Below are 20,920 nucleotides of genomic sequence, written 5' to 3' on the forward strand. Positions count from 1 at the left end.
CAGAAAGTAGGAAACTAAATGCCAGTTAGCCTAACATCTGTCATTGGGAAAGTGCTGGAATCCATTATTAAGGAAGAAACATAGAAACATAGAAACATAGAAACATAGAAACACAAGAAACATAGAAGATAGGAGCAGGAGTAGGCCATTTGGCCCCTCAAGCCTGCTCCACCATTCAATGAGATCATGGCTGATCATCCAAATTCAGTACCCTGTCCCTGCTTTCTCCCCATATCCCTTGATCCCTTTAGCCTTAAGAAATATATCCAAATCCTTCTTGAATATATTTAATGAATTGGCCTCTACTGCCTTCTGTGGGGTAGAGAATTCCACAGGTTCACCACTCCCTGGGTGAAGAAATTCCTCCTAATTTCTGTCCTAAATGGCTTACCCCTTAGCCTTAGACTGTGACCCCTGGTTCTGGACTCCCCGACCATCAGGAACATCCTTCCTGCATCTAGTCTGTCCAGTCCTGTCAGAATTTTATAAATTTCAATGAGATCCCCTCTCATTCTTCTAAACTCCAGCGAGTATAAGCCCAATCGACCCAATCTCTCATACATTTAGAAAATCATAATACAGTCAAGCAGAGTCAGCATGATTTTATGAAAGGGAAATTGTGTTGGACAGATTTACTAGAGTTCTTTGAGGATGTAATGAGTAGGGTGGATAAAGGGGAGCCAGTAGATTTAGTGTATTTGGATTTCCAGAAGGCATTCGATAAGGTGCCACATAAAAGGTTGCACAAGATAAGAGCTCACGGTGTTGGGGGTAATATATTAGATTCGATAGAGGATTGGCTAACTAACAGAAAACAGAGAGTTGGAATAAATGGGTCATTTTCAGGTTGACAATCTGTAACTAGTGGGGTGCCACAGGAATCAGTGCTGGGGCCTGAACTATTTACAATCTATATTAATGACTTGGATGAAGGGACCGAGTGTAATGTAGCCAAATTTGCTGATGATACAAAGATAGGTGGGAAAGCAAGTTGTGAGGAGGACACACAGAGTCTGCAAAGGGATATAGATAGTTTAAGTGAGTGGACAAAAATTTGGCAGATGAAGTATAATGTGGGAAAATGTGAGGTTATCCACTTTGATAGGAAAAACAAAAAGCAAATTATTATTTAAATGGAGAGAGACTACATAATGCTGCGGTACAGAGGGATCTGTGGGTCCTCATACATGAAACACAAAAGTTAGCATGCAGGTACAGCAATTAATTAGGAAGGCAAGTGGAATGTTGGCCTTTGTTGCAAGGGGGATGGAGTATAAAAGTAGGGAAGTCTTGCTATAACTGTACAGGGCGTTGGTGAGACCACACCTGGAGTATTGCATACAGTTTTGGTCTCCTTATTTAAGGAGGGATATACTTGCATTGGAGACAGTTCAGAGAAGGTTCACGAGGTTGATTCCTGGGATGAAGGGGTTGTCTTATGAAGAAAGGTTGAGCAGGCTGGGCCGACACTCATTGGAGTTTAGAAGAATGAGAGGGGATCTTATTGAAACATATAAGATTCTGAGGGGGCTCGACAGGGTAGATGCTGGGAAGATGTTTACCCTCGTGGGGGAATCTAGAATGAGGGGGCATAGTTTCAGGATAAGGGGTCGCCCATTTAAGACGGCGATGAGGAGGAATTTCCTCTCTCAAAAGGTCATGAATCTTTGGAATTCTCTACCCCAGAGAGCTGTGGAGGTGGAGTCATTGAATATATTCAAGGCAGAGATAGACAGACATTTGAGTTACACGGGAGTCATGGGTTATGGGGAGCTGGCGGGAAAGTGGAGTTGAGGCCAAGATCAGATCCGCCATGATCTTATTGCATGGTGAAGCAGGCTCCAGGGGCCGAATGGCCTACTCCTGCTCCTGTTTTTTACGTTCTTATGTTGTATTTTGTTGAGTTCTGTTGGGTTTGTTATATTTTTATAAAATCTATGTGTAAGAGCCATAAAAGCTTAAGAAAATACTTTAAAATAGTGGTTAAATGGCATAATACAGTTAATTTACCTGACCGACTTATTGTATTAAGAAACCCCCTATTTTCTTGCTCCAGTAGTATAGTCCGAGACACCCCCTTCATTCTTGCCACAATGGAACAGTCCCTAAGCCACACATGGGTGCAGCCATTTTACAGTTTAAACTGCACGTGGTTGAAGGAGGCAGAAGTTGTGAGGTTTGGAGCAGTACAGTTTTTGACCGTGTTCGTTTATACGTGTTTGCTTTGTAATTCCGTTTGTTAAGTGTTATAGTAAACAGTTTAAAAGACAAAGCTACGTTTGGGAACGTTTTACTTCGACACGCGTCTACTCGTTGTTAAAAACCCCACAGCTCAGTGGCTGCCTGTTTGGAAACTAAGAAGCGCCACTACATTAGTCAAAAACTTGCTCCCTAAGAAGGAAGGGCCAGTTCTAATGTGCTGCCCAATTGCACTAGTTCATGGCAGCTTTTACTTTTGGAAACTCCAGGCCTGTAACTTACGTTCCTGGTTCAGACTCTACGCTGCTCATTAATGATTTTTCAAACTGACAGCTTAAGGAAGTACACAGTTGCTTGCCCTGTTGACACAAGTCGCAGTTGTGGAGGGCGATGCGCTGTTCGGATATCCCACTTATAGCAACTTCCAGTGCACAACCCCATGGAAACTGGACTAGTGCAAGTCTAACCAATGCCTGGTGCTGTTCATTCACCGTTCACAGCACACTCCGACCCGTTATATTACTTTAAAGATGTTGCATTTCTTGGTGTATTGTGTTCGGCGTATCGTCATTGGTTTGATGTATTCTATGGTTTTGTTGGTGTTTTTTCGTGTATTTTTGGAGGGTTGAGGGTGTTTATTTATGTGTCTTATTGGTGTATTTACATTGAGTTGTCACTCCATTGGGATTAGATTTATTGGTGTGTTTTGATGGATTCATTGGTGGGTTTGTTGTATTTTGTAACTTTATTTTTATGTACTTTTGTGGTTTTGCTGATCAATTGGCTGGGACTGGTTATGTATTTCCATTGGCATGTTGGTGAATTATGTTGGTTTTTTGTGGTGTATTGTGAGGAGTTTGTTGCGGTGTGTGTATATGGGATTCTTGAGTTATTTTGATGGCTATGTTATACTTTGATCAGTTTGATCATATATAGTACAGTTACTTGTATTTTGACATGACTGGTGTTATAAATCTCATCATTTATCAAGAAACTACTCATGAAATAACACTGGACGGCCAGCTGGTGGCGCCGTCCAAGGAGTATAAATACTCGGGCGTGGGCCCAGCTTTCCAGGGACATTTTGTAAGACAAGGAACTAGTGAAGTATAACTAGACCTCCATGTTCTGAAACAAGTTGATTAAAGCCTTGCTTTATGCTCAAACCAAGTCCGTAGTGAGTTTTATTACGTCAACTGGTATATTTCTGTGGGTATTTTGATGAATTTGTGGCGTATTTTGATGGCGTATTGGTGTATTTCTGTGGGTTGTTGTATTTTGAAGGTGTATTTTCACAGGGTACTGGTGTAGGTTTGCTGGTTTCTTGGTCTATTTTGACAAGTTATTTGGATTTTAATGGTTTATTTCTGTTGGTTTGTTGCTCCAATTGGGGTGTGTTGTTGCACGTATTAGTGATCATTTATTTATTTTCGTGGATTTATGATACTTGTCTGTGCCCCGGAATTTGCGGTCGGCGGCGAAGCGAAGGTGTTTGTTGCTGGCCCCGGAGAAAGCTTCGCACAAAGATCTCGCGATCTCTGTCGAGAAGTTCCGGCTTTCCGTCACGCAATTCAAATCAGTGTAGCATAGTGGGAATCCCATAGTGCGAGCCGCTGTGACGTCAACAGGCTGTCTAAGCAGCCAATCAAAAGGCAGAATTCTCACAGACAGCAAAGCAGGAAGTGAGTAAGCTCTTAAAATTCTAACATTTAAAAAATGTTAGAGAGCAAAACAAAGATTGGGGCTCTCACATGGGGAAAAGTCAAACCTGAAATAAAGATGAACAAACTTTAAAAAAAGATGAACAATTTTTTTAAGTTTCTTAAACATTTTGGGGGAAAATTTCAGTTGTTTGCGCCTCCCGTTAGCACCAAGTGGGGCGCAAAGCAACTAGTGCCCGGGCACAGCGATATCTGCGCCGCTCGCGAAATTAACTAGACATTTTGCGGCAGCGCTAAACACTACCGCCATGATCTCCTGCGCCGACAGATTGTGACATCAGTCGAGTGCGCAACGCCCTGTTAGCGCCCCGGACCGGATATTGAGTGGCGCCCCCTGCCTTACCGCCTGCCACTAGCAACGACAGGTTGAGGGGAGCGTTTTGCTGTCAGAAAGGGACTGGGGGAGCGCTATTTAAAGGCGACCGCTTCCTGCCTTTTTTTGTCGGTGACATTTTTGCACCACACATTCTGAGAGAGAGAGAGAGAGAGACTTCTGGAGAGATTCAACGCTGTGTGAAGGAGTTTTGGGTACTGAGCAGCACTTTGCAGGTTGGTTTTGATTTGCCCTTCATCGATTTAGAAGAGACTGTGGGGTCTGCACTCTGAGCTCTTTCCCTGGTCCTCTCCATTGTTCTTTCCAGCAGATTTGATGTACAGGTCTCTCCAGGCTGAGATTCAGGCCGAGATTCAAGGCTGCAATGAACAGGATGTGGATGGAGAGCAAGATCAACCCTCCTCTTTAAGATAAAAGCAGAAAATGCAGGAGAAACTCGGCTGGTCAAGCAGCCTCTGTGAAGAGAGAAACAGGTTTAACGTTTCAGGTCGATGACCATTCGTCAGAACTCCCCTTTAAGAATTGGACGGTGCCAGTGTGTCTGTGTTCCATTGCTGACTGAAATCACATGAGCTTCGCCAGCGCTGTGAGGTAGCGCCTCGCTCCTCGGCCTTAGCGCCTTAAGAGAGGTGTGTAGCGCCTGATTCAGCGCTCCAATCACCTCCAGGGGCGATAGAAGCCAAGTTTGCTGTCGGAGGCGATAATTAGCACCAGGCGCTAAACTGCGCTCCGCCAATAATAGCGCCCCAAATGGGGCGATACCGAATTTTTCCTCCTTTAATTTTAAAATGGTTAAATTTCACACTGCATAAAATTAAAATTAGTTTTTCAGGGCCATAACCTTTGTTTAGCAGTCTTCTCTTCTTTGGCAGTCCCTTGGAACCGAGGATGACTTGCTTCCACATTAAAAATGAGTTCTCAGGTGACTGATGAGTCCAATGTGGGACCTACAGTCTCTGTCACAGGTGGGGCAGACGGTGGTTGAAGGGACGGGTGGGTGGGGTGCTTGGGTTGACGTGCGCTCCTTGCGCTGCCTGCGCTTGGCTTCCGCTTGCTCCCGGCGAAGAGACTCAAGGTGTTCGGCGCCTTCCTGGATGCTTCTCCTCCACTTTGGGCAGTCTTGGGCCAGGGATTCCCAGGTGTCAGTGGGGATGTTACACTTTTTCAAGGAGGCTTTGAGGGTGTCCTTGAAGCGTTTCCTCTGCCCACCTGGGGCTGTCTTGCTGTGCAGGAGCTCTGAGTAGAGCGCTTGTTTTGGGAGTTTCGTATCGGGCATGCGGACAATGTGACCCGTCCATCGGAGCCGATTGAGCATGGTCAAAGCTTCGATGCTGGGGATGTTGGCCTGAGCAAGAACACTGACGTTGGTGCGCCTATCCTGTCAGTGGATTTGCAGGATCTTGCAGAGGCAGCGTTGGTGGTCCCTCTCCAGTGCTTTGAGGTGGCTGCTGTACATGGTCCATGTCTTTGAGGCATACAGCAGGGCGGGTATCACTGCTGCTCTGTAGACCATGAGCTTAGTGCCGGGTTTGAGGTCCTGGTCTTCAAACACTTTCTTCCTCAGGTGACCGAAGGCTGCACTGGCACATGAAGGTGGTGTTGGACTTCATCATCGACGTCTGCCCTTGTTGACAGTAGGCTCCCGAGGTATGGAAAGTGGTCCACGTTGTCCAAGGCCTTGTCGTGGATTTTGATAATCGGGGGGCAGTACTGTGTAGCAGGGGCAGGTTGGTAGAGGCCCTTTGTCTTACGGATGTTTAGTGTAAGGCCCATGCTCTCGTACGCTTTGGTTGACGATGGTTTCGAGTTCGACCTCCGAGTGAACGCAGACGCAAGCGTCGTCTGCATACTGTAATTCGACGACAGAGGATGGGACGACCTTGGATCTGGCCTGGAGGCAATGGAGGTTGAACAGTTTCCTGTTTGTTCTGTAAATTATCTCCACTCCAGCGGGGAGCTTACTGAGGGTGAGATGGAGCATTGCAGCAAGGAAGATCGAGAAGAGTGTTGGTGCGATGACACAGCCTTGCTTGACCCCGGTTCATACGTGAATTGGGTCTGTGGTGGAACCGTTGGTCAGGATCACGGCTTGCATGTCATCGTGAAGCAGGCGGAGGATGGTAACAAACTTCTTAGGGCAGCCGAATTTGAGGAGGACACTCCATAATCCCTCACAGTTGACAGTGTCGAAGGCCTTTGTGAGATCAAAGAAGGCCATGTATAGCGGTTGGTGCGGTTCCCTGCATTTCTCTTGTAATTGACGTGTGGTGAAGATCATGTCCATTGTGTCCCTTAGTGGGCGGAATCCACATTGCGACTGTGGGAGGAGCTCTTCGGCCACTGGGAGAAGGCGATTGAGGAGGATTCTTGCGATGACTTTCCCTGTGGCAGACAGCAGGGAAACTCCTCTGTAATTACCGCAATCGGACTTGTCACCTTTCTTGAAAATGGTCACAATTACGGCGTCTCTGAGATCCCCTGGCATGCTCTCCTCCTTCCAGATAAGAGAAATGAGTTCATGAATTCGCGCCAGTAGTGCTTCTTCGCCATGCTTTAGTGCCGCTGTTTAGCAGTCAATACGCTGTTAAAACCCCAGTTACATCTAATCCCTTTGGATCTAACTTATAGTGGTGAATTTAACAGCGTATTTACCGTGGAAGAACCGAAGATTTAGTCAGTTTCCCTGATCTGAGAGATTTCACTGATTGCCAGCTTGGTGGGTGGTGGGGGAGGGGAGGTCCGGGGTGAGGGTGGCACAGCGTAGCCTGTGTTGGAGCGGTCAATGACAGTCCGCAACTTTAAGATTTCCGCATTAGTCTGAGCATGCGCTAAATCCCAAATTTGCGGTCAGTTTCAAAGGTGAAATGACCGCGAACGCTGCCAGTTCATTGTCATCAGGACTGCAAACTCCAGGCCAATGTGTTTATTGGGATATCTCGATGCATTTGTTATCTGCTTTTCCCTGTAATCATTGTGGTTTGTCGCTGCATTTAATAAACTTGTTGCTATATTTCAGTTGCTGTTTTTTGACGGATTTGTTGGTATATTTTGATTTGTTTAGTATAATCTGCTGGGTTTGTTGGTGTATTTTTAATGGATTCTTGGCGTATTTTGTTTGGTTCCTTGTTGCATTTGATGGACGTATTTTGGTAGGTTGTACGTGTTTGAGTTTGTTGGTTTACTGTTCTGTATTTCTTAGTGAACTTTAGTGGGGTTTTGATGTACTTGTTGGGAATTGACTAGGAACTTAACTGGACCAGCCACATAAATACTGTGGCAACAAGAGCAGGCCAGAGGCTGGGTATTCTGCGGCGAGTGTCTTACCTCCTGACTCCCCAAAGCCTTTCCACCATCTACAAGGCACAAGTAAGGAGTGTGATGGAATACTTTCCACTTGCCTGGATGAGTGCAGCTCCAACAACACTCAAGAAGCTCGACACCATCCAGGACAAAGCAGCCCGCTTGATTGGCACCCCATCCACCACCTTAAACATTCACTCCCTCCACCACCGGCGTACCGTGGCTGCAGTGTGTACCATCTACAAGATGCACTGCAGCAACTCGCCAAGGCTTCTTCGGCAGCACCTCCCAAACCCGCGACCTCTCCCACCTAGAAGGACAAGGGCAACAGGCGCATGGGAACACCACCACCTCCAAGTTCCCCTCCAAGTCACACACCACCACCTTCTCGAGGGCAATTAGGGATGGGCAATAAATGCTGGCCTTGCCAGCGATGCCCACATCCCATTCAAGTATTAAATGAGAAAACCAGGGAAGCGATATAATGGTCAATGTTCCAAAAAATTGGCGTCTGGGTTGAGTGGTATATATGTGAAGGCACAAAGTATTCAAAACAAATTGGAGAGTTAAAAGCATTAATAACCATGGAGGGAAAAGAACAATATTTATAACGGGAATGTGTCTTGGGTTTCTACAGGACTGGGAGCTTAATGTCCTGTTTTTAAGATTTTCAGAGGGTGAGGGGAGTGGGGTGGCATTATTAGTGAATGAGTCTATCACCGCTTTACAACTTAAGGATGACCTAAGAGGTTGCATTAAGATAGAATCTATATGGATAGAATTAAGAAATAGCAAGAAAAATGGTAAAAGTCATGACGTACATTACAGACCAGTGTGGGTGAGATCGAGGGCGAGATAGTTCAGAGAGACATGTAAGAACAACAGGGCAGTGACACTGGGTGATTTTAACGACCCGAGCTAGACTGATGAAAGGGTGGAACTGAAAGAAATCAGTATTTGTAGGGAAATGGTGTTAGGAAAATTGATGGGACTGAGGGCCGATAAATCCCCAGGGCCTGATAATCTACATCCCAGGGTACTTAAGGAAGTGGCCCTAGAAATAGTAGATGCATTGCTGGTCATCTTCCAGAACTCGATAGACTCTGGAACAGTACCCATGGATTGGAGGGTAGCTAATGTTACCCCACTGTTCAAAAAAGGTGGTAGAGAAAAAGCGGGGAATTATAGACCGGTAAGCCTGACATCGGTAGTGGGGAAAATGCTAGAGTCCATTATAAAAGATGTAATAGCAGAGCACTTGGAAAGCAGTGACAGGATCGGACAAAGTCAACATGGATTTACAAAAGGTAAATCATGCTTGATTAATCTACTGGAATTTTTTGAGGATGTAACTGGTAAAATAGATACGGGAGAACCAGTGGATGTGGTGTATTTGGACTTTCAGAAGGCTTTCGATAAGGTCCCGCATAAGAGATTAGCGTGCAAAATTAAGGCACATGGGATTGGGGGCAAGGTATTGACTTGGATAGAGAACTGGTTGGCGGACAGAAAGCAAAGAGTTGGAATAAACGGGTCGTTTTCCGAGTGGCAGGCAGTGACTAGTGGGGTACTGCAAGGATCGGTCCTAGGACCCCAGCTGTTCACAATATATATTAATGATCTGGACGAGGGAATTGGATGTAATATCTCCAAATTTGCAGACGACACAAAGCTGGGTGGGAGGATATGCTGTGAGGAGGATGTCATGAAACTCCAGGATGATTTGGACATGTTGGGTGATTGGGCAGAAACATGGCAAATGCACTATAATGTGGATAAATGTGAGGTTATCCACTTTGGTGGCAAAAACAGGAATGCAGATTATTATTTGAATGACAATAGATTGGGAGAAGGGGAAGTGCAAAGAGACCTGGGTGTTCTTGTGCACCAGTCGCTGAAGGTAAGCATGCAGGTGCAGCAGGCGGTTAAGAAGGCAAATGGTATGTTGGCCTTCGTAGCAAGAGAGTTCGAGTACAAGAACAAGGATGTCTTGCTGCAGTTGTACAGGGCCTCGGTGAGACCGCACCTTGAGTATTGTGTGCAGTTTTGGTCACCTTACCTGAGGAAGGACGTTCTTGCCATGGAGGGAGTGCAGTGAAGACTCACCAGGCTGATACCTGGGATGGCAGGAATGACGTACGAGGAGAGATTGTGTCAATTGGGCTTATACTCACTGGAGTTTAGAAGATTGAGAGGGGATCTCATCGAAACCTATAAAATTCTGTCAGGTCTGGACAGACTAGATGCAGGAAGGATGTTTCTGATGGCCGGGGAGTCCAGAACCAGGGGTCATAGTCTAAGGATAAGGGGTAAGCCATTTAGGACTGAAATGAGGAGGAATTTCTTCACCCAGAGAGTGGTGAACCTGTGGAATTCTCTGCCACAGAGGGCGATGGAGGCCAGTTCATTAAATATATTCAAGAAAGAGTTGGATATATTTCTTAAGGCTAAAGGGATCAAGGGATATGGGGAGAAGGCAGGGACAGGGTACTGAATTTGGATGATCAGCCATGATCTCATTGAATGGCGGGGCAGGCTCGAGGGGCCGAATGGCCTACTCCTGCTCCTATCTTCTATGTTTCTATGGAATAAAGGTAATGCATGTCATCAGAGGGCGGGTTTGGAGGTGGGTCCGGATTTAAAATCAAAATGATTGGCAGCGGGTTGTGAACTCGCCAGCATCCCACATACATGCTAATTTACAGAGTGTCGGGCCTGTGAGTACCAATCAGACCAAACACCAAGCGGCAGTGGGAGAGCCACTTAAGGCAGTTAACAGCTTGATAACTGCCGGGATAATCCTACTTTGGGAGGCGTTTTCCATTTTGCACCATTTTCAGCGTGTTCCACGTCATTCGGCAAACACGCCAGCTGATTGTGCTGGGTATTGCAACAAGCTGAATAGTTGACAGCTGCACCTTCTGCATAGAAGCTGACCTGCAACATCAGTTCACTTTCAGATGGCAGAACTTCCTGTTTTGAGGTTTTGGAACACATTTTGCAGGTGTATTGAGCTTGTGAGTGTTTAATCTGAGATCCATATGCATTGTGACCACCTTGGAATAACCTCTCCCCACACTGACTGAGCGCTTATAACATCTCTTCCTCAACTGAGATATATAGCAGCAGAATGGGAACCATTTATATCCTCTCATCCTGGTCCTCCGAATCGGAGGAAGAGCAGCAGCAGCAGCAGAACTGGGCACAACAGCAGCAGCAACAACAGGAGCGCCATCCTCCTCCTCAGCCACCTGATGCTGCACAGGGCAGAGGGTGTCAGCGCAGGGCTGCACCTTGCCGCAGGAGATACCCCCAACACAGGGTTTACAGGCCGAGGATGAGCTTCCTCAACATGAGTGAGCAGCAGTGCCAAAGGAGCCTTAGACTTTCGCGAGAGGTAGTCGCTGACATCTGCGCAATGCTGCACCAACACCTGGAGCCCAGAGGAGCGGGTGGACACCCCTTACCAGTGGCTGTCAAAGTCACCACCGCACTCAATTTCTTTGCTTCGGGATCAACAGCAGACATCAGCGGCATCTCCCAGTCAGCCGCACACACTTGCATCACGCAGGTTACCGATGCCCTCTTGGCAAAAGCGCACAATTACATCCATTTCTCCACGGATGAAGCAAGTGTTACCGCGTGTGCGGTTGGCTTTGCAAATATGGCAGGCTTGCCAAGGGTGCAGGGCATTGTAGACTACACACATGTGGCTATTGGGGCACCCCATCACAACCCAGCTATATTTGTGAACCGCAAGGGCTTCCACTCCCTTAACGTCCAGCTGGCGTGTAACCACAGGAAGAACATTATGCATGTTTGTGCAAAGTACCCTGGCAGTTGCCATGACTCCTTCATCCTGCGCCAGTCTACTGTGCCTCCACTCTTCAATCCGCCAAACCAACTTTCCAGGTGGCTCCTTGGAGACAAGGGCTATCCCCTGAAAAAGTGGCTAATGACACCATTGAGGAAGCCATCAAACGAAGCTGAGGAGCGCTACAGTGTGAGCCAGATTTCCACCTGACTTATCATAGAGCAAACCATAGGCTTGCTCAAAATGCGATCAGATTCCTCGACAGATCTTGTGGAGCCCTACAGTACACACCAGCCAGGGTCTCCAGAATCTTTGTGGTCTGCTGTGCAACTTTACGCAGCAAACACATGTGGCTGGCACATGGAAATGAGTGTTTGCACGACCTCCATTACACACCATAGAGCAGCTGTATAATAAACTGTGGGTTCCTATCACTCTCACCACCATCACTGCAGATGAAAGGCTCTGACCGAGGGCTCCACAGTGGCATGGGAGTGTGAGCGCTTGGAAAGGAGCTCACACTTCCTGGTTGTTGACCACCAACATCCCTACATGGGTCACCCGCACTTCACTGCTAGCAAGTAGCTGGAGAGCACCTTGCTGCACATCAGTAGGGCCATGAAGTCCCATTTCTGTGCTGACATTCCTCATAATGGGGACGTCCATGTACCTCTGGTGTCTCTCCTCAATAGATGCCCATCTATCCTCCATAGCAGACCATCTATTTAGAAGAGTCACCATGTTCTCGTGTGTCTGGCGATTTATGTCCTCCATGGAGGTTGCCATCCTTTCCATGGTGGCACCTATATTCGCCACTGCGTGCACCACGGCATTGCTCATGTTTGAGATGGACTCCTCCATTCTCTGCGCACTCGCAGTTACCCTGGATGCAAACCCTGTCAGAGACTCGTGCACTTATTCCTGAAGTTCCAGCACCGCTCTTTTTCTGGATGGCCCCAGAGGCACAGGGTCCACATGCATCTGAACAGAGCTAGGAGCACCCTGCGACCTCCGACGAGGACTCTCCACTGCCGTTCCTGTCTCCACCATCTGCTGATGGTCACTTGTGAGCTGTGATACACCAGATGACAGCACTACTCTATCTCGCGAAGTCCCCGCTGAGGTGTGCGTTTCTGCACTGGTGCTGGGGGCGCTGAGTTCTGGTGACGCTGCTCCCTCAGAGGCTGTCGCTTCCTCTGAGGAGTCGTCCGGCTCTTCCTCCTGGACAGTGGGGAGGGGGGCTCTCGATGGTCCTGTGGGGGAGTAAAGGCATGAGTTTAGACATGTGATATTAACGTCGCAGGCACATCAACTTATGCAGATCATAACTCAATCTGTATGAACATCAGATGCCATATCAGTCACTCATGAAATCTAAATGAGTGGGTTGCAAATCTATTCTGTCACCAGCTTGCTCTACTGCGCCCGTCTCTCCGTCCCCCACTTCCAGCTCCTCGGCACCTCCATCGATCTCGATAGCAGCCTCCTCAGCGTTGGTTAAATGCGCCATGGAAGGTGGCCCTCCTCCTGTCCTCCCCCTCTCCCTCTTATTGTAGGCTCTCTTTTCCTGCAGTGAGGGACACAAGTGGAGTTTGAGTGAGAATGTTGGAGTGAGTGAAGAGAGTCCATAGCGTAGATGCTTAGAGGGAGACAAAGATGGAGTGAGGTGCCAATACCAAGGCCCCTCCCTGTGCATTGTTAGTTGTTGTCATTGCATAACAGTGATAGCGAGTGTGAAGGCAGCATAGTGGAATAGTGATGTGATTGTGTACAGAGAGAGAGGGATGGTTAAGGGTGCAAGGGATGTAAGGGTAAGTTGGGATGTGCAGGAGTAGGTTGACAATGCAGAGTGCTGGTGATGAGAGGAGATGGGAAGCAGATTGAGGGTAAGTGTGATGTGATACAGGAAACTTTCGATTAACCGGCCTCTAAATAACCGGAAATGTCGGTTAACCGGCAAAATTCAGGAGTAGGTTCAGGTAACTTTTATTACTTGCCTTGCTCCATGTGTTGCTGTGCAAGGGTGTGGCTGCAGCTGTTGCTAAGCTACAGAGACGCTTGCAACTTGTGGACGTTGTTTTGAACCCGTTGCTAAGCAACAGGGTTTGTTGCTTTATACGGAGCTCTTAGCTCCGTATCTTTTACTATAGCGTTCGGTTATCCGGAATTTTTAATGAACCGGCACCACATCGGTCCCGTCTGTGCCGGATAAAAGAAAGTTTCCTGTTCTCACTTTTGCTGAGCGTAGCAGTTCATTGAACCTTTACCTGCACTGAACCCAGATGCGACCACACAAAGACCTGGAGCTCACCTCCTCAACAATTTGCAGCCAGGCTGCCTTGGTTTGCTGAGGAGGCTTCCTCCGTCCAGAGGATGGGAATATTACCTCATTGCGCCCTCTCACTCCCTCCACAAGAGCACGGAGGGAGTCATCATCAAAGCGGGGCGAAGCCTTGGTACTTGGAGCAGTCATCTCGCACAGATAGAACTCGGGAGCATCAGAAAGTTACTAAAACCACAAGGCTGCATGGGCCCCTTAAATGCAGCTGAATCGAAGACGTCAGCAGAGGCGAGCAGCAGACCCGAACCCACTGATCGGGCTGGGTAACACCCACAGCAGGCTTAATAAGCCCAGTTAAATGAAAATCATTATCTCAGTGCAGCTGAAACCGGCAGCGGGACTGGAACCCGCCAAACAACTAACCCAACGCAGACCCGCCTCCGCTGGGAAAATCCAGCCCTATCTCTGTAATCTCCTTCAGCTTCACAACCCCCCACCCTGAGATCTCTGCACTCCTCTAACCCTGACCTCTTGAGCATCCCTGTTTATAATCACTCAACCATTGATGGCCATGCCTTCTGATGCCTGGGCCCTAAGCTCTGGAATTCCCACCCTAAACCTCTCCGCCAGTCTCTCCTCCTTTAAGACGCTCCTTAAAACCGACCTCTTTGACCTAGCTTTTGGTCACCTGTCCTAATATCTCCTTATGTGGCTCGGTGTCAAATTTTGTTTGATAATCGCTCCTGTGAAGCACCTTGGGATGCTTTACTACTTTAAAGGTGCAGTATAAATAAAAGTTGTTGACTTTGTGGTGTATTTATAAGGTGGTGCGATGATGGGTTTGTTGTGCTCTGATGTGATATAGTGTGTATGAGAAGAATGAGAGGGTATCTCATTGAAACTTATAAAATTCTAACCGGACTAGAGAGACTAGATGCAGGAAGGATGTTCCCGATGGTCGGGGAGTCCAGAACCAGGGGTCACAGTCTAAGGATAAGGGGTAAGCCATTTAGGACTGAGATGAGGAGGAATTTCTTCACCCAGAGAGTGGCGAACCTGTGGAATTCTCTACCACAGAAGGCAGTGGAGGCCAATTCATTAAATATATTCAAGAAGGAGTTAAATATATTTCTTAAAGCTAAAGGGATCAAGGGGTATGGGGAGAAGGCAGGGACAGGGTACTGAGTTTGGATGATCAGCCATGATCTCATTGAATGGCGGAGCAGGCTCGAGGGGCCGAATGGCCTACTCCTGCTCCTATCTTCTATGTTTCTATGTATATTTAGCATGCTTTGAGTGTATTACGTTACGTTACATAGTGTGAATATTTAGTTAGTGTCCATACCAGGAGTGTGCCTTCAGTTTGTTTTCATTCATTCTGGGGATGTGGGCGTCGCTGGCAAGGCCGGCATTTATTGCCCATCCTTGGTTGCCCTGAGAAGTTGGTGGTGGGCCTTCAACAGCTGGTAACAGTTTTGATAGAACTGAATGGCTTGCGAGACCACTTCAGAGGGCAGTTGAGAGTCAGCCACGTTGGTGTGGGACTGAAGTCACACGTAGGCCCGGACGGGGCAAGGACGGCAGGTTTCCTTCCCTATTAGAGAACCAGCTGGGTTTTTAAGACCAGAAATAACAACAGAAAATGCTGGAAAAACTCAGCAGGCCAGGCAACATCCGTGGAGAGAAAATAGAGTCAACGTTTCAGGTCAAACCCTTTGTCAAGACAGTCTGACCTCTTCATGGTCACTTTTACTGAGCCCAGCTTTTTATTTCCAAATTTTCTTTAGAATGAGTTCAAATTCTCAAACTGCCGTGGTGGGATTTGAATTTGCGTTCCCTGGATTATTAGTCCAGCACTGCGTTATAAACCTGATTGTCCGGGAGTCTCCCAGAATGGGGGATGAGTCTCCCGGACACGGCTGCAAGGCGCCCGGGAGAACTTCGCTCCTTCATGTTCCACCGATCCGTGGTGTCACTGGCTACCATCACAGAAAAGCGTTCGGATTGGTGCTGTCACCCCCCCCTCCCCCGCCGGGTGACTGGAAATAGGACTGGCTGGTGGGAAAAAACAGGCGGGACTTTGAGAGAGGGAGAGAGAGAGAGACGGAGTGGGGAGGGGGTGGAGCTGGGTTGGGAGAGGGTGAACAAGAACTCGGGGGCAGGGGATTGGGGCTCTGGGGAGGGGGGTAAAGAGTGGGTGGCAAGGGATGGGCGGTGGGGGAGCGGGGGAATTGGGACTCTGGGTGGAGGGAGAGGAAGTCTGGGGATTGGGAATTGGGGGGATGAGGGGATGGGGGCTTGGGAAGAGAGAAGGGGACTGGATAATGGTGGTCAGGGACTTGGGGGTAGAGAGAGGGACTGGGGATTGGGAGTTGGGGGATTGTGTATGGGGGTGGGGTAGAGAGAGAAACTGGGGACTGGGGGTTGCAGGGATTGAGATGCCGAGAGAGGAGCAGCCAGTAAAGGGGTGAGAGAAACCTGGGGACTTTACTGTGGGTAAACAGTGTAAGATTCTTTTCACTGGTGAGCGAGGAGGGAACAAGGGGATGGAGATCGTGGATTCTCGCTGGAGGAACCAAGGTGGAAGGGAGAAAGAAGGTTTTTGAACTGAGGACTATTGGACCATGGAATGCTTCACCACAAGTGGCTATTGAGGGAAGAGACTAGAACATCACTTAAAAGGGAATGGGATCAATATTTGAAAAGGAAGAATATAAAAGGATCTGGGAGGAATGGGGATACAGGAGAGAGTGCCGGCACTGACACTGGCACTGGCACTGGGGGCCGAATGGTCTCCTCCTGTGCTGTAATTTCAATCATTCTATGAAAACTCTCCTTTTATTGAGAGTAATTTTAACTATGTGCGCTAGTGTAATACGGGCGATGTCGAAATAGCCGCACATTATACACCCCGCCCCAATTTCCTTTACATTCACTTCAAAGCCAAACGTGGTTGAGGAGAATCTTCGTAATAGTGGCCATGGGATCTTTCGCATTCACCCGAGAGGGCAGACGGGGCCTCGGTTTAGCGTCTCATCCGAAAGACTGCGCCTCCGACAGTGCAGCGCTCCCTCAGTACTGGAGTGTAGAGATATCCTTCGTAAACTTCCGTGTCCGATCTCGCACCAAGTCCCGTTCACCCATCACCCCCTGTCCTCGCTGACCTACATTGACTCCCAGTCCACCAACACCTTAATAAGAACGTATAAGAACATACAAGACGTAGGAGCAGGAGTAGGTCATTCGGCCCCTCGAGCCTGCTCCGCCATTCAATAAGATCATGGTTGATCTGATCTTGGGCTCAGCTCCACTTCCCTGCCCGCTCCCCATAACCCTTCACTCCCTCACCTTTCAAAATTCTGTCTATCTCCACCTTAAATATATTCAATGACCCAGCCTCCACAGCTCTCTGGGGAAGAGAATTCCAAAGATTCACAACCCTCAGAGAAGAAATTCCTCCTCATCTCTGTTTAAATGGGTGCCTCCTTATTCTGAAACTATGCCCCCTAGTTCTAGATTCCCCCACGGGGGGAAACATCCTCCCTGCATCTACCCTGTCAAGCCCCTTCCGAATCTTATATGTTTCAATAAGATCACCTCTCATTCTTCTAAACTCCAGTGAGTAAAGGCCCAACCGGCTCAACCTTTCCTCATAAGACAACCCCTTCATCTCCGGATAACAGTATCGATGCATTTAAGCGGGGGGCTAGAAAAGCATATGAGGGAGAAGGGAATAGAGGGTTATGCTGATAGAGTTAGATGAAGAAAGACGGGAGGAGGCTCGAGTGGAGCATAAGCGCCGGCATGGACTGGCTGGGCCGAATGGCCTGTTTCTGTGCTCTATATCCTATGTAATTTAAAATTCTCATCCTTGTTTTCAAATCCCTCCATGACCTCGCCCCTTCCTATCTCTGTAACCTCCTCCAGCCCCACAACACTCCGAGATCTCTGCGCTCCTCTAATTCTGGCCTCTTAAGCATCCCCGATTATAATCGCTCCACCATTGGCGGCCGTGCCTTCAGCTGCCTGGGCCCTAAGCTCCGGAATCCCCTCCCCAAACCTCTCCGCCTCTCTATCTCTCCTCCTTTCAGACGCTCCTTAAAACCTACTTCTTTGACCAAGCTTTTGCTCACCTGTCCTAATTTCTCCTCATGTGGCTCGGTGTCAATTGTTTGTCTGATGAGGCGCTGTATAAATGCAAAGTGTTTGCGGTCTAACATTTGGTTACCGCCCTGATTCTGTTTATTTTATATTTTTGCGGTTTAGGTCAAAGTCTGGTTCCAGAACAGACGCACGAAGCAGAAAAAAGATCAAAGCAGAGACTGTGACAACCGCTCCCCCGGCACCTCGGAATCCGCCGCCACCTGTAACATCCTGAGGCTCCTGGAACAAGGGCGGTTGTTGGCTGTCCCTCCAGCTCCAAGTTTGCTCCCCCAAGGACCCGGCCCTCTCGGAACTCCAGCGGGCGACGGCTGCAGCCTGGTGTCCTCCAGCAACAGCTCGCCCGGGCTCTCCGCCGCCCCTTTCAGCCTCTCTGTCCCTCCCCTGGCCACCTCCGCGGCCCAACAAATGGGCGCGTCGCTGCACTTCCCGAGCCCAGCGCTGGGCAGTGACCTCGAACTCTCCACCGGCTGCGGAGTGGGAACGTCGGCGTTCGCGCCTTACACACGGACGGAAAGGGAAGAGAGCGCCACAGAGAAAAGGCCAAGTTCATAGAGAGAGACAGAGAGAAAGAGAGGGAAAAAAAAACAGATTATGTCAACACTTTGCTGTTGCGTCTTGTGTTTGAGTTTTTACAATGTTCGGTCGAAGTGATGGTGATTCTGGTGCAAGTTCCGACTCTTATGGCGCGGCTAATGGCGGTGGAGAGGAACCAAATAAAATCTGTTAAGTTCTCTTAGCAACTACCAGGCGTTGGCACCATATGGTTCACAGGTCAAGGGTCAGGTCAATGGGTCCCATTGTCAATTCAATGGAGGTTACACCCGCCATCTCGCTGTTTATTCAATGGTTCCAGTGTTCCTTCCAGCCACTCTGTGTGAAGAAATATCTCCTGAACTCTGTCCTAAAGCACTTCCTCACACCCTGACCCTCTGCCCGCTTGCCCTTAAGCCCCGAGGTATCTGTCTGAACGTAGGAATTGCTAGACGAATTAAGACCAAGATCCCAACTAGTTCGCCTTCTACCATCCTGGTAGTCGCCTGATACAACGATAATGGGAGTTGTTGACTAATTATAGCAATCAATCGACCTCTGTCAATGAGTCTGCAACAGACCCAGACATGCGGCGAAGGCAACCCACAGCTTTGGGAACCATAGGTCCAAAGTCACCTGTTCCTCCCAAGCATGCTACACTTATCACATATCGTGTTTCCCAAAGAGAGACTCACACTCCTTTCTGTGTTCCTTTCTGGAGTCACTGGATGGGTGATCAGGAATTGGGGGAAAAACCTGACTGACCTTTCCCTACCCCACCATGCCCTTCTGTAGTTCAGGGGCATTGAGGACCCCAGCACGGACGAGGACTGGAATTCAGGGCCACTTCGAGTCTGCGTGACTCGGAGCGACAGGCCCATGCCTTAACTGACTAGACCATGACGGCATTCACATCATTCTGTCCCCCCCCGTGGGGGTGGGGGGAAGGAAGGTTTGTCAAGGGCTTGCATTTCCTCGCACGCTTCGCGCCTCTTCAAAACACACATCGGCTGTCTCTCTCGCTCACTCCTCTTCCTTGCCTCGGATCGGGTCGCTTCACTGCCGTGGCTCACTGGAGTTCAGCAATGTTCTGCGGAAATGCTTTCACGAGAAAAAAGATTTGAAAAGAAATGAAACGCGTCTTTCAAAAAGCGGGCTCGGTGGTTCAAGAGATTTCTCGTTTCCCCCACCCCCACTCCACCCCCGGGAACCCACCTCCAAACTGAGAATCTTGACGACATTTATTAAATTATAACTTATTCAAAAAGGTTTGTTGCATTTCTTCTTGTGCTGCCTGTTTTAGATTTTCCATTGTCATGATTTTGGAATGAACTGTGTCAACAGCGGGAGTGGCAGCACAGTGGTAATGTCACTGGGCTAGTAATCCAGAGGGCCTGGACTAATGATCGACAGTGAGTTCAAATCCTACCACCACGGCAGCTGGGGAATTTAAATAAATCTGGAATAAAAAGCTAGCATCAGTAAAGGTAACTGTGAAAACATCAGATTGTTGTAAAATTCCATTTGGTTCACTGATGTCCTTTAGGGAAGGAAATCTGCCGTCCTTACCCGGTCTGGCCTATACATGACTCCAGACCCACAGCAATCTGGTTGACACTGAAATGGCCGAGCAAGTCAGTCAGTTGATGGGTAATAAATGTTGTTCTTACTGGCGATGCCCACATCCTGTGAACAAATAATAAGTTCACAGCCATTTCAGGTGATCAATAAAACCACGGATGGCCTGGAATTTGCGGTCAGTGGCAAAACAAAGGTGTTCACTCGCTGGCCCCGAAGTAAGCTTCGCACAGCGATCTCTGTGTTGAGAATTTGGGATTTTCCGACGCGTAATTGAAGTTAATGGGGATTCCCAACAAAGAACAAAACGCAGAATCCTCACAGACAGCAAACCAAGAAGTGAGCAAGCTCCTTTTATTCGAACATTTTAAAAATGTTAAATTTCTTAAAATTTTTAATTTTTATTAAAATGCATAAATGTAAAATTCCACAAAATTAAAATTAGTTTTTCAGGGCCATAACCTTTGTCTAGTTGTTAAAACCCGTTACCCCAAATCCCTTTAGGTCTAATTTTTAGTGGGGAATTTAACAGCGATATTACCGCGGAAGAGCCAAGGTTTTCGACAGTGCCCATGATTTGAGAGATTTCACTGCTGTTTCACCTGCACGGAGTGTTTGGGGACATGGGCGGGGGGTGGAGGGGAGGAGGTGAATAAACCTTTGTAGATCAACCCCACCTAATCCTCAATCCCCCTGCTAATTCTCTCCTGTCCATTTCAATGTCCTTCCCAGGTAACTGATCCCACAACTTGTTTTATATTCGTTCATGGGATGTGAGTGTTGCTGGCAAGGACGGCATTTATTGCCCATCCCTAATTGCCCATGAGAAGGTGGCGGTGAGCCGCCTTCTTGAACTGCTGCAGTCCATGTGGTGAAGGTGCTCCCACAGTGCTGTTAGGGAGGGAGTTCCAGGATTTTGACCCAGCGACGATGAAAGATCGGCGATATATTTCCAAATCAGGATGGTGTGTGACTTAAAGGGGAACTTGGAGGTGGTG

At 48.1% G+C, this 20,920-nt stretch overlaps 1 protein-coding gene across 2 annotated transcripts in view; it reads left to right on the top strand.

The window, feature by feature from the left end:
• Positions 1–19,605, top strand: part of LOC147123796 (ventral anterior homeobox 2a-like) — a 93,430-nt gene extending 73,825 nt beyond the window's left edge. Inside the window, exon 2 of one of the 2 annotated variants that reach the window (XR_015075081.1) lies at positions 17,916–18,001. Coding sequence is in view for 1 of the 2 variants with exons in the window: in XM_085976145.1 (XP_085832271.1) it covers positions 17,916–18,365 (450 nt within the window). In the remaining variant the exon portion in view is untranslated. Of the gene's footprint in view, positions 1–17,915 lie in introns of both variants that reach the window. The other variant, XM_085976145.1, reaches the window with a different exon arrangement.
• Positions 19,606–20,920: the final 1,315 nt, after the last annotated feature.

The sequence above is a fragment of the Somniosus microcephalus genome, chromosome 2, assembly GCF_052327205.1.
Source record: "Somniosus microcephalus isolate GS21.2 chromosome 2, FLI_Smic_1.0, whole genome shotgun sequence".
Taxonomy (NCBI): Eukaryota; Metazoa; Chordata; class Chondrichthyes; order Squaliformes; family Somniosidae; genus Somniosus; species Somniosus microcephalus.